Source organism: Girardinichthys multiradiatus, chromosome 14 (genome assembly GCF_021462225.1).
Source record: "Girardinichthys multiradiatus isolate DD_20200921_A chromosome 14, DD_fGirMul_XY1, whole genome shotgun sequence".
Taxonomy (NCBI): domain Eukaryota; kingdom Metazoa; phylum Chordata; class Actinopteri; order Cyprinodontiformes; family Goodeidae; genus Girardinichthys; species Girardinichthys multiradiatus.
The window spans coordinates 37,743,088-37,756,947 of NC_061807.1; the positions used below are offsets into that span (position 1 = coordinate 37,743,088).

General features: G+C 37.6%; 1 protein-coding gene across 1 annotated transcript in view; it reads right to left on the reverse strand.

Moving 5' to 3' along the window:
* Positions 1 to 334: 334 nt before the first annotated feature.
* Positions 335 to 13,860, reverse strand: part of LOC124880036 (calsequestrin-1-like) — a 32,331-nt gene continuing 18,805 nt past the window's right edge. Inside the window, exons 2-11 of the mRNA XM_047384913.1 lie at positions 7,097 to 7,190; positions 4,498 to 4,598; positions 4,225 to 4,336; positions 4,033 to 4,106; positions 3,260 to 3,390; positions 3,052 to 3,097; positions 2,870 to 2,924; positions 2,651 to 2,751; positions 2,444 to 2,518; positions 335 to 1,306 (exon numbers count right to left, since the gene is read on the reverse strand). Of these exons, the coding sequence (XP_047240869.1) occupies positions 845 to 1,306; positions 2,444 to 2,518; positions 2,651 to 2,751; positions 2,870 to 2,924; positions 3,052 to 3,097; positions 3,260 to 3,390; positions 4,033 to 4,106; positions 4,225 to 4,336; positions 4,498 to 4,598; positions 7,097 to 7,190 (1,251 nt within the window). The 3' untranslated portion in view covers positions 335 to 844. The remainder of the gene's footprint in view (positions 1,307 to 2,443; positions 2,519 to 2,650; positions 2,752 to 2,869; positions 2,925 to 3,051; positions 3,098 to 3,259; positions 3,391 to 4,032; positions 4,107 to 4,224; positions 4,337 to 4,497; positions 4,599 to 7,096; positions 7,191 to 13,860) is intronic.

Below are 13,860 nucleotides of genomic sequence, written 5' to 3' on the forward strand. Positions count from 1 at the left end.
TTCAAAAGTTTTTAAATGTTGTTAATGATAAGTTTAGCTGCTGTTGTATCACCATGATCCATCAATTTGTGTTTTTCTTTTTTTACCCAGTCTGCACAAGGTTGCACAGGGGGCTGAAGCCTGCCCCAGCAGTCAACCAACAAGAAGTGGGTTGCATCCTAGATAGCCCCTTATATGTCAGACACAGAGAGACACAAGACAGAAAACTACTATGTACACGCACGTACACACAAATACATTCAGACTAATAAGATCAGTTCAGAATCCCCAAATTACTTAACCTCATAGTGCAATAACAATAAAAATCTTGTTTTTAAAACTAAAAACACAAACAGAAAATGATCTCAAGTTTATTGCCCACAACATACATTTTTCAAGATTGATTTATTGATTTTAAGACTGTCCAGTGAAATTGTATTTCTTAATTTCAAGCTGTAACAATAATGAGTTTGTTTTCATTATCAGTGGAACAAGGTAATAGTAAACTTAAGAAAATGAGAAACGGATAAATGGAATACTGAACCCTTTAAGAAGTTTGTTTCTGACTGATTTTACATTTATTGACATTTATTGTCCAGAAGTGGGAGATTGGCAATAAAAAAGGACATATACCATTGTTATCTTAAATGTGAACCCTCCAAGCCTTCCATGAGAAAATCCTCTTGTTTTACTGGAAGCCTCCTTCCTAAGTGACAGTGTTTCCCATCGGGTCATTACAACAGCCCAGTATGGGAAAACATGCATGAAACAAAAAGACGAATCTTTTTGCTGCAAGATGTTTTATATTAATGGAAATACTTTGGTGTATCTCCAATAATGGCAAAGTGACGGAAAAGACAAACAATTATTCATCATCGTCATCATCATCGTCATCATCATCATCTTCGTCATTGTCATCATCATCTTCATCATCGTCATCATCTTCGTCATCATCATCTTCGTCATCATCATCATCTTCGTCATCATCATCTTCGTCATCATCATCATCTTCGTCATCATCATCTTCGTCATCATCATCATCTTCGTCATCATCATCTTTGTCATCGTCATCTTCGTCATCGTCATCATCATCTTCATCATCGTCATCATCATCATCTTCGTCATCATTATCATCGTCATCATCATCATCTTCGTCATCGTCATCATCATCATCGTCATCATCATCATCTTCGTCATCATCATCATCCTTGTCATCATCATCATCAGGATCAATCTTTCCAGACAGAACATCCTCAATCCAGTGTTCCAGCTCATCAGCTGTCGGCATGTCGTCCTGATCATCCATTTCCATCCACACGCTGTCAGCCTGCCGAACACAAATACATCACTGGTGTATTTATATAGCTTTCTAGTATAGCTGATGGGGAAAAAAGATTATTGAAAAACTGAAAGTCATCAAAGTTACTAATTAAATTTATTTGGTATCCTAATGTTTCAATTCATTTTTTTAAACTGGTAAACCGAAACAATTTATGTAAACTAAAAGTCTGAAACATTAACATTATCAAATGACAAGGCAGTCTTTTGGTCATCCAATTTTCAATTTATTCATTTCAATGTCTTGAAATGAATAAGTCGGAGATGGCTGAGAGACTGCACAGTCCCCATGTGCCAGAGACCTTCAGCCAACAAGCAAACCAACTGATGAATGATGTCCATTAAGTCAATTCTTGCTGGAGAGGGAATACACTTACGGAAGGACATTGTCCAGTTTGAGTTATTATTAACTGAGAAACTTTAATGAATCCTAGTTTGAAGTTTACCATAATGTACCTGAGTGACTGATTTGTTTTAGTGAAACCAGGGTCTGAATATTATCTGATGTAATCTGGATATTTATCTCTTAAAATGGCATGTCTCATTAGTAAGGTGCTTTGTCCTTATTTGAATGTGAAAAATGGTGATGTCATCATTCTTTGGATGTGTTTTTTGTATTTCTTTTTTTTACTACAAAGATCTGGGAGACAAGTTAGGAAAAACTATAAAAAACGGACCCCTTTTGTCTTTATATAGGGGCATTACATTTTGTTTTTGAAATGTTTTAGCTTACTTCATGTTGTCATTTAGGTCCTGTTTTAAGTGTTTTCTTTATTTTACGGGACCGGCATCAATTAGGCCTGCATGTGGGAAATGAAACTGAACTTAGCTGCCCAAGTAGTTTATCGCAGTTGATTGTTTAGCAAGAAGGGGCAATTGGGCAATTAACACGAGATTCTCATTATGAACATGCTGCTTACAAATCTGCAGCAACTGTGTGATCCTCTAACGTCAGTATAATTTAAAATCCCTGAGGAAACTTTCATTCTCTTGATGAATCTAAGTCACAAAGAAAAAAGGCAGTTTTTAAGGCAGAAAGGGGTCCAACCCAGCAAGGTGTACCTACTAAAGTGGCCCTCAGTGTGGAACAGACTCAAACTTGTGTGGGATAGTAACAAATTCTTACGTCCTTTACATCGACGACACCAATCTGAGGAGACGATAGGTCGATACCAAACGTTCTCTCCCAGTATGGTACCAGCTGAAAGTGTGAGACAGAAAGAAGGAAAAGCACAATAATGCTTTTGTATTCTAATAAAAAAATGAGTAGTGGAGGTTATAAAAACAACGAGAAATCTTGGAACAACATCAAGATAAAGGTATATTTTCCAACCAGGGGGAAATTGTCTGGGTCGATCCAAATGATGCTGAGGTTGGGGTCGTCAGTGTTGTCACGTGCTACTTCCTTCAGGATTTCCAGAAATTCAAAACCATCTATAGAAAGGTTCGTTGACATTTATTCATTTATTAATCCTTTTTTTCTTTGTAGTTGTAAATGTGAAGAAATACATCCTTAAAGCAACTAAGGAGAAGGTACTTAGAAACAATTTACCTGGATCATCCTCTTCAGCAAAAGCAACTATGTGCTCTCCATTAATATCATCTTCCTGTGCTCACAAAAAGTGGACAATAGGGGATGTAACTTATTTACAAAATAAGTAGAACGTGCTGCAAATAGGTAAATGTGTTAACATGGAACAACTGTATTAACTGCAGATATTCCCGCCCTCTTACCCAGATCTCATACATGCTGTGAGGTTGGAGCTTCCTCAAAGTAGGTCTGAAACAGGAAAACATCAAAAATTTTATGACCACACATTTTCCTAAAACCATGTTCTCAATGGTTTGACATCTGCTCCTTGCATGATGCTGCATGATGTATGTATCATTAGCATTAGATGACTTTGAATATGCCATAATTTAGGATCCCACAGAACCCCACCTGTCGTGCTGTTCGATGTATTCAACAAGCTCAGACTCAATGTAAGGCTTTCCTGGAATAGTTACGGGTTCGTCCATGAAGGGTTCATAGAAATCCACTTCGTTCAGATTTAGTTTTAGCTTTTTAGCAATCTGGAAAACAAAATCAAATGCAGTCTGAAAATGCAGTTTGAATGCTTTAGAAATTACAGCCAATTAAGTAATTGCTAAGAGGTTAAGTAAAAACACGTTGATTAATTAATTTATTGAAAATACCTTTATTAGCATAGATACCATATACCACAGCCATTTTTTATAGTATGATATTTCTGTGAAATCCCTTCCTTGTTTTTGGTAAAGCCAGGTTCTGCTTCAGGCTGCTTCCACCTCTATTTCTTCTCCTGCATCAGTTACCTAAAGCTTTCTGCAATCTGGGGTGTTGCAAACAAAGCTGAACTTTAATTATCAAAAAATCAGTTTACTCTGGGTGGAATTTACAGAAATGTCTTTTAAAATGTATCCATCATGACTTAGAGAGACACACTGTTTGCTCAATAGTCTTGTTTTAGTAGGAGATCTTCCTTTGTGCGCAGATTGAGAAATAGGTGGATGCGCTCCGGTTCGTGCTTTTATTGCATTCAAATATTTTTGAGAATTTGCACAAGCAACAAAATGTAATGTCAGCGTTTCTAAGCTGATTGAGGCAATTTTTTGTCTACCATACATCAATACATTTTCCCATGAAAGAAAAACACACATTATGTAGTGCACAAAACAAGCAATTTAAACTTAAACCTTGGGGTCAAATGTTGCGAAGAATTTGACAAAAGGGTGAAACTCTTCAGCTGCATCATCGTACTCTATGAAATCTATAAAAAATAAATAAAATAAAAGCAATTACATTTCAAGTAGGAATCTTGGCACAGAAAAATGCTGTTTGACGCTCAGTGTGGGGATCATGCTTAATTTATTAAATATTCAACTCACGCTGGGATCTCTCGCTCTTAAAGTACCCAACCAGTTTGATGACATCATCCATGTTGTAGAAACCCTTCAGCTCTCGGTCGTTGTCGATGATCTCCACAGGTTCTTCAATCACCTTACAGGAGACAAAGAAGCAGAAGTGTCTCTTTATATTTATTATTCACATCTATTTTATCAACCCTGCTTCTAGAATAAATTGACAACAGGTGAGCATGTAACTTTTGCAAATAAATGAATTGCAACACCTATTGGTTTATCTCCACTGATGTTACTTACATCATATAGGAACTCAACAAGGGTGTCTGCAGCCAGCTCCCCATCGTACTCAATTATCTCATTGTCTGCAAAGATATAGATGCTATCGACTTCATCTAGACCTGGTGAGAAAAAAGAGTTTTATCTGTGACAAAATCTTATTTTCCACATTCATTTACAAGACTAGAATAGGTTTCATTCACAGCTGGAAAAGGCAGTTTTTCTTAAGCATCTCAATCATATCCACCCCTCACTCATCCCTCTCTTATGCCCTCTTCTCTTAAGCACACCCCACAGGTTTGCTTTAGGATTCAGGTCTGGGGACTTCGATTGCAATAGAAGAATTTTCATTTTGTGTCTGAGGAACCATTTCAGTGTTAATTTGGCCGTGTTTCGGATCATTTTCATGTGAAAAGATCCAAGGGCAAACCATTTCTAGTTTTCTGAGACCACAATATTTTTTTATTTTAAACAGTTACAGAGTTCATGATTCTATGCATCCCAACAAGATTCTCAGAAAAGGGAAACAGGTCCACAGCATCACGGACCTTCCACTATGCTTTACATTGGCAGTGAGGGGCTTCTCCATATATTCATCCAAACCTACCTAGAGTATTTCCAAATTGTCCAACGCCAGTCTCATTTGACAAAAACACAAAGTTCCAGTTTAAGTTCCTATAATGTTTGCAAACTCCACATATTTACACTTGTGATGATAATGTTTAATGGCGGTTATGGAGACTTGGTGACTGGTCCCCACAGTGTCTTTGCTGGCGCTCTAACAATGAGCTTTGTAAAATTTGTTTCACTTCCTTTGCTGTCCTGCTCACTGCATGTGGTGACAAGATAGACTTGGGTCCTGGTTTTTCACAGCTCCAGTTATATAAAACTTAGTGAGGATTGCTTTGACCTTTATATCAGGAGAAATAAGAAATCGTGAATTTCTATTTCAATTTTCCTACACAGTGTGATCAACTTAAAAACGGAAAGAAAAAAATCACAAAACTACTTTTAATATACATGAATTGTTAATAACTTTGGCACCTGATGTTTACATACTTGCATCATAGGATACAGGAAAGTTTATTGATGCATTTCGACTCTTCTTGTTTTGGGATGAAATAATGGCTCTCAAGATTTTATTTATTTAGGATTTTTGTTTTTTAGCAAATCACAGAACAATCAACAAGATTTCTCATTTGGCCACTCCTCCTGGCAGAGTTGGTGGAGGTAGGTAATTATTTTCTGGCTTGTAATCATAGTTTTCATTAGGACTAAGGTTGGGACCAATTTTAATTTTTAGATTACTGGTCACATTTTCAGAGAGTGTCATATCTTTGGAAAACACTTGAGGTCCCTGTTGGTCCATAAACCATCTGGTCTCCGTTATATCCTTCCTTCTGGAGAAACCTGAGAAAAATAATAAAAACGTCCAAACTGGAATTGAATTTAATTGTTTTAATATTCTTTTAATAAAGTAAGAGGATAGACAATATCACATGCCTCGCACAAGTTTTAATGCACCTTGATCTTGGTCACATTTTGTCAAGTTACAACCACACATTTCTTTATATTTTATTGCCATTTATTGATAGAACAACACAAATGAATCCATGTTTGCTTAAGCAAAAGAATACATAGTTCCAGACTTTTGTAATCCAATGCATCTGAAACGTGTGGCAGGCAAATGTATTCAGCCCTTTTTTATTCCTGCACACCTAAATCTAATCCAGTGCAACCAGTTACCCTCAGTGGTCACCTAATTAGTAAATATCCATCATCTGAACATGGAGAGTGTGACACAAATGTAAATTTACCAAAACATGATTGTGCACCTAAATGGAGAGAGGAGAAAGAAGAACATTAATCAGAGAAGCATCCAAGAGGCCCATGAAAACTCTGGAGGAGCTGCAGAAATCCACAGCTTAAGAGGAGAATCTGTTGACAGAACAAATATTAGTGGCGCACTTCAGAAATCTATCCTTTATGGAAAAAGAAATGGAAAGAAATGGAAAGATTGTTATACTGTTACAAGAAAGCCACAAGAAGTCCCCTCATCAGTTTGCCACAAGCCATGTAGGGGACACAAGAAAGATGTGGAAGAAGTTCTTCAGGTCCAGTGAGATGACAATTAATGCTGTGTGATAATAATCCCCACCACTAAACATGGTGGCAGCATCATACTTTGTTGATACGTTTCTTCAGCAGGGACAATGTTAATGGGATGATGGATAGAGCGAAATACAGGACAATACTGGCATAGAAGCAGAGCAACAATGGAAGGTTTTAGATCTAAGCATATTCTTACTTTTGAATGACTTAGATAATTAAATAATTAGTGTTGACTCTCTTGGGCTGAATACAAATGCATACCAAACTTTTCAGATTTTATTTGTAAAACAGAATCTTAACCTATTTATCATCTTCATGACTTTATGACTCTGCACCACTTGAGTGAGTGTCTTCCAAAAAAAAACAACTATTAAAACACACTGAAAATTATGGTTTTAACATGATAAAACCTAAAAAGTTAAAGGGTGTAAATACTTTTCAAGGCACTTTAGATACATTATGTTCAGGCATAAAATAATTTCACAAGCAGTGTTTCTGGAAACTGTACCTAGCTTCTTGGCAACAGCAGAGGCCTTCTTTTCATCCACCAGTCCGAATCCGATGTCCTCATCTTCGAATTCATCTAGAACCTGGGCTGCAAGCTAGACAAAGGGATAGTGGCACAAAAAAGGTGGGAGAGATTGGGAAAATTCAGATAAAGTGACTGGTGTACATCATGCCATGAGTGCTGATTCTACCAATGACTTTTCCACATCTTAGCTCACCTTTTAAAATCCACTTTTACATTTATTGCTGAGGTAAAACCTTGCAACTTTCCTTTTGATTTAAGGCCTTTAAAGGAACAGCGTGAAGTGCTGCCTTGCACATTCTAAATCTAAGAGAAACCAAAGCCAACACCTGACAAGAATTCATAGTACGCAAGACAACAGAACCTCTAGAAGAACAAGACAGGCAGAACATGAGCCAACTATGTTGACGGCAAGACGCGCTGCAACAGGTGTGTTGGAAAGAAGAGGAGCGCACACCCCCCAAAGGCAATGCTGCCCACATGCATACCCACATATACACAGATATTTACAGAGAATACCTCCTCATTTCATATATAGTGTGTTACATCATTGTTTTACATGCTATTTAACTGTTGCAGAATATAAAATCCTACTTGCTCTTAATTTGAGGTGTCATGTTGCGTGAAGGCTGTCCAAAGCATTGCAACACCTTGCAAAGCAGCATCTCAAAATGGATTCACAATGTAAGCCACAAATTGCCCAAAAGCAAAATCACAAATTACTGCAGACTATTTATAGTTTCATTATGTCTTATGTTGCTCTTCGCAGATTATCTCTAAAATCATTATTTTAGTCATTCAAAGTCATCCATTCTTTTGGTACAGATCTGATTACTGTTGAATAGATTAGATTGAAGTATCACCATGAATTAAGTGCTGTTATTTCTTTAAGATTTCCCAAATTAGAAAAAAAAAGTCAATTTGTTGTTCAGTCAACCCGTTAGGTTCAGTTCTTTCTTCTCTGGCAACCTTTTGGGTCTTTATAAAAATTCCTTTTCAGTTGTCGAAGTATTGGCTAATACTTTCCAATTTATGAACAGTATTAAGCAAGACTGCACATAATCAAGGCTCAGATCATACTCTAGGAAAATGCCCTCGAACTAAGATCCCGGGTTCTGCAAATTCCACACCTGCCCAGTTAAAGGGGAATGCTGATTATTTATAGTCTGCAGACAACATTGTTGCCTCTTTTCTGAGACTGCAGATCATCTGCCTAATTTGATTCCAGGGTCAACTGATGAGTAAGACAATGTGCTGGAGTCTGCTGACGTCCTGGCAGCGTTGGTGTAAACTGATACCAAGCCTGTCATTGAGGTTGCAAACATCTGCCACGAAGCAAATTCACTGCCCTTTTTCTGTCCCAGACAAAGATGGATATTCACTTTGGTCATGTCCTGCAAGATACTGCTTGTGTTCCATCTGCTGCTTGGCCAAATCTTGGAAGAAGGACTGAATCTACAGCCATACCTACAGCTGGAGAGCTTCTTGCTTGGACTGTCATGCCTGGCTAAAACCAGAAGGGCTGCAGTCTTTTTGCTCTGCTTGGAAAACTTTGTTCTCTTGTTATTTGCTATATCATTTTTCAAGGAGGACTTCCTGTGATTTTCCCCATCTGCCTGATCCTTCTTTATGAATTCTCTATTTATTTGGCCCCCAAAGGCATCATCCTAGGATGTTATGCCTATCCACTGCTTAACAAGATCATCCTTTTCCCTTTATGATCATGGTGATTGTTACATGGATTAATGAAAGGATGGATGGACATGTTAGAAACCGATTAATATATTAGATGGGTGCTTTATCAAACAAGGTCTTCTTACTTTTGTCTTTTCTCACAAATCTGACGTTAAACTTGCACAGCCCAAGCTGCTGCTGCTACTGGACTTTGAAAGCAGTTCAGTCTCCACTGGTCTGTGTTGTGGGTTGTTACTTCATTTCATTTTCTTTTAAACTAAACTGCAGTCAAGGAGTGGAAGAAGTGAAACAGTTAGGGGTACCGCAACAGCAGAAGAATCCATATGTCACAGCCCAACTCTGAAACACTCGACACAGGAGGCAAACCTTGACGTACCTGAAAGATTATCGCTGCTTCACTTGTGATCAACTGCAAGAAGAGGTAACACTTTAGGGCAAAGCATACTGAACATAGCCTCCATGTTTACTTCAAATAGAAATCTTCACTGAAAACAAAACAAGGCCACAATCACAATCCAGAAAATTACTGATAGGCTTCCCACCACAGATCACCAACACATGTGGACCTCATCTACAGATAGGTCACATCTGACTGCAAATGTGACCAATCTGTAGAAAGAGTAAATCCTCATTGGGTCTCTTTGCATGTTAATGATCCATAACATGTGACCAAATGAATGCAGAAATGGTTCACAAGGCAAAAATGGCATGAAAAAGCGTGGGTATAACCCGGGACCCTCACATGTATGCTACAACATGGCTACTATATTTATAAATGTCTTGCATTATAAGCAAAAAGGGGCCCGAATTAAAGGCAGGGTTCCCAACACAATTGTGCCACTAGTAGGTTGGTTCAAAGCATTTCTTTACATTGGAATTTTCCCTCACTTATTAAATTTATAAAATGTGAGATTTATTTATTTTAGGGTTTTTACATATCTTTACCAGAGGGGTCACAATTTTGTGTAAAATATGTTATGGGCTGGGAAAGTCCCCGCCAACAGCTCTGTGTTATTTTGAATTCACTTTACATTAAAACAGCATGTATAAAAAGATTTTGAGGAACAGTATACAAAGAACAATGGTACTCCAAGACATTAGAGTTGGAAGGGGTAGCAGATAGGTCAGGCATTAAGAGTGGAAAACAACTCGACACTGAAACAATTCAACATCATCACCTAAAGTCATCTTTAAAAATTCCAACAATCCCGTCTTTATTTAATTATTGTCTTTTCCTAACTCTCTATCCTACTGCTCTACATTTCAGTTCCTCACACATTCTCTAGAGGTCTACAGTGTAATCACTTGGCACTGTTTCCCAAAGCCCACTGCCAAAATGTCAGGTGAGCAGGAGAGCTGAGTGTCATCATGAGTTGTGGAAAATGTTCCTGGGATCCTTGTTGCACTTGGCTGTAGGATGAAATGACCACCATGGTGTCTTTTTGCATTTTTGGCAGCATACACCACAGTAAGTGTCCACTGACACATTGGTTGCTTGCTGACACATTGGTTGCTCAGGTTTAGCTTGGCAACACACTGCAAACAGCATGCTGACAAAAACTATATTGACATCAGATGCATCTTCTTAAAAACAATCAATTCCACACCTTCCAAACACTTTGCCATTCCAGCCTTCTTACTGAGCTGGTCATATGATTGTGGCATCTGTTATCAGTATGCAAAATGCCCCTTTAACAACGTTGCATCAAAAAGCTTAGTATCTGCATGTTGACATATTAGTTACAGCAGTTCAGCTGCACGTGAGAAACTCTGATAGCTTTCACTCATGCAGAGCTAATATGGACCTATTTTAATTTAATATATATAATTATATAAACATAATTTTTACTGAAAAGCAGGACCGTTATCTGACTAGCATTCGGCTGTGTTTGTGACAGTTTTTTTGAGTGCTCTTATTATTATATGTTTTTTTTGTCATTTCATGTTGACTTCTTCACTTTGATGATTCACTTTGGGCATTAAAATGTATCCTGCTTTACACGCATGTAAACACTCTGTGACCTGAACAGTAAACAGGAGATTATTAGATCTGCTGATATCTGTAATGTGGCGGTACATTTAATCTATATTATTTAGTCATCAGCATTGTTGCAAATCATCTGAATCCATTTTGTAGAGTTATTTCAGCTGCAAACTCCCAATGGGACCCATGATGTCACTTAACAGATGTGAAAAGTATTCCAAAAAGCTTATTTAATCGTTATAGTAACTCACTTCCTAACAAGAAACCATCCAGGTATTCCTGTTGCTAGACAGAGGTCAAGTCACAGGGTGGTCCTTCAGTGTGTCTAAGGATGAGCCACGTTCAGTGTACCGAGCACCTCTAAGGGTGGTCTGAGGGAACCCGTTTTAAATGTGCCTTGAATGCCTGTATATAGTGCTGTCCAGATGTGATCAGATATCCCAGGCCTGATGTTAGGGGCCAGGTGTGAACGGAGACATAGCTTCTGGTATAAGATAACCATAAATCTCTGTGGTGTTCATGTTCGAGAGCAACACCCGAAAGCAAAATGAGTCCTCTTTAGCTCCGTAACAAAGTGTTTCCCTGCAGTTGAGGGACATCCAATGTTATCTGGGTTACTTCTTTGTTGTAAAACATCGGGAATTATTCTTTATAATTCTTTCAGAATTTTGTCACATATAGCGGAAACACAAACAACCAAAGGTTTTAAGTAAAGTGGACATGTTTTGAAGGCTAATTCAGATTGACCGGTCCTGTCCACATCTATCCTAAACACAGACACTGAAAGTTGTGCTTGGTTAACCTATTTGATCAACTTTGGATCCACGTTTAGAGACCAATAGATGCCCGTTCATCTTTTACTTTTCAACAACAATTTCACAGTTTGGTCAGGAGGCAATGTCATTTTCATTCCCCTTTTCAACAAAAGTTTGTTTGGGTGCAGTCATCATTTTACACAACCAATAAAGCATTTTTACCAGCCCCACCATAGTTTATTCTGTCAATAAATGTCAAATGTTTTAACTGTTGTCTTTTTCTACAGTCCAAAATAAGTCTCAGACAGACTTTTGTCCTGGTTCTACCTATGGTTCACTAGTTCCAGTCTTTAGAAAGAAGTTGATGATTCACCCATTGGTGTGAGTACATCACCCTATGAAGTAAGGCACTCAGGGATGACCCAAGGGACACAAACACAGCCATCTGTAGCTTTTATACAAGGTGCAGAGAAACAGCCAGCTGTTGTCATCTTTTAAAAGAAGCCCAAAGTAGAAACATTCTGTCAGGAAAGACTATGAATGGATTTTAAACATTTTAACCCCAATTAAAAGTTTGGATTTCTGGTTTCTAATATCACAAAATCCACATTTCAACAATACTAAAATGAGTTAAATGTTATTTAAATAGTTAAAATATAATGATGGTAACAAATGAGCAATTTTGACCCACAGTGTCTTGCCAAAAGAATTCATACCCTTTTGTCATGTGTATCAGAATCAGAATCAGAATCAGCTTTATTGCCAAGTTTGTGCATACAAACAAGGAATTTGACTCCGGTACACTTTGCTCTTTTGTTCTGTTTTTGCATTACAGAATATACAAATTTACGATGTACAATATACACATATCTAATAGAAAAGGTGCATTTGCAACATCTGTATGCTGTTGTTTTGTACTCTATTGAATGTTCATCAGAGAAACAGCCTGGGGGAAGAAACTGTCTTTACTTGAATGTATTTTAATGGGATTTTACATGATAGACCAACACAAAGTATTACATAATTCTGAAGTGGAAAGAAAAGTATGCATGCTTTCACTAATATGAAAACACTCGTACCCCTAAATAAAATCGACTCTAAACAACTACAGTAATTACCCAATTAGTAAATAGAGTCCACTTCCTTATAATCTGATCTCAGTATAATTACAACTGTTCTGTGGAGGCCTCACCGGTTTCTTAGAGAATGTTTAAAGAAGAAACCGTCACATGAACACCAATAAACACAGCAGGCAGGTCAGGGATAAACACCAAGAGATGGCATCCCTGACAGGCTGGAGACCATGGTAACTGTAGAGGAGCTGCAGAGATCCACAGTTCAGGTGAATGAATGTGTTGACATGATAACAATTAGTCATGCACTCAAAAGTCCATCTATTTTGAAAAAAATGGAAGTGGCAAAAAGAAAGCCATAAGAAGCCCTGTTTCCACTTTGCTGTAGGGCATGCACAGGAAACATGTGGAAGATAGGCTCCAATCAAGGGAGACCAAAATTGGATTTCTTGGCTTTAATGCAAAAAAAACCACCCCCCCAAAGTAAAACATGGTGGTGGTAGCATAATCTGTTTCTTCAGAGAAGGTTGTCAGGCTTGTTGGGAAGACAGCAGTAAATACATGACAGTCATAGGAGAAAACATGTTTGAGGCTGCTAAGGACTTGGACAAAAGTTCACCTTACAGCGGGACAGCGGCCCTAAAAATGCAACCATAGCTTTAATAAAAGATCAAAGCAGAATGATGGAAGATCCATTCGAATTCCAGAAATACAACCAATAGACAATTTGTGGCAAAATTTGAAAACTGTTATTCATAAATTCACTATTCAATCTGACTTATACAGGGCAATTTTGCGAAAGACAAGTTTGTCAAGAGACACATTCCCCCAAAAATCCTAACTGTAATATCAAGGTGGGGGATGGGGGCTAAATATAAATATGCATTGTCAAAATAAGGTGCGATCTTTCCATGTAATCCATGCAATATTTAGTAACTGCTCACAGTTAACTCCATAAAAGTTACAATAAATATCCTTATATCCTTATGTGTAATCCATGCAATAATTATTAAAACACACAGTTGAAGCAGTGAGGAGTGAAACAAGCATGTTCTCATATTGTGGAGCTGAGAGACTGGAGAGGCCTGTGTGGAGCCACATATTATCTGCCACATGTTATCTGTCTTATCTTTTGCAAACATATAAACAAGTATATCCAAAGAAATGATGTATGATGATTTTATATTCTTTCACATGTATTGAATAAAATTAGTAGTCTTTGATTAACAAGTTAAA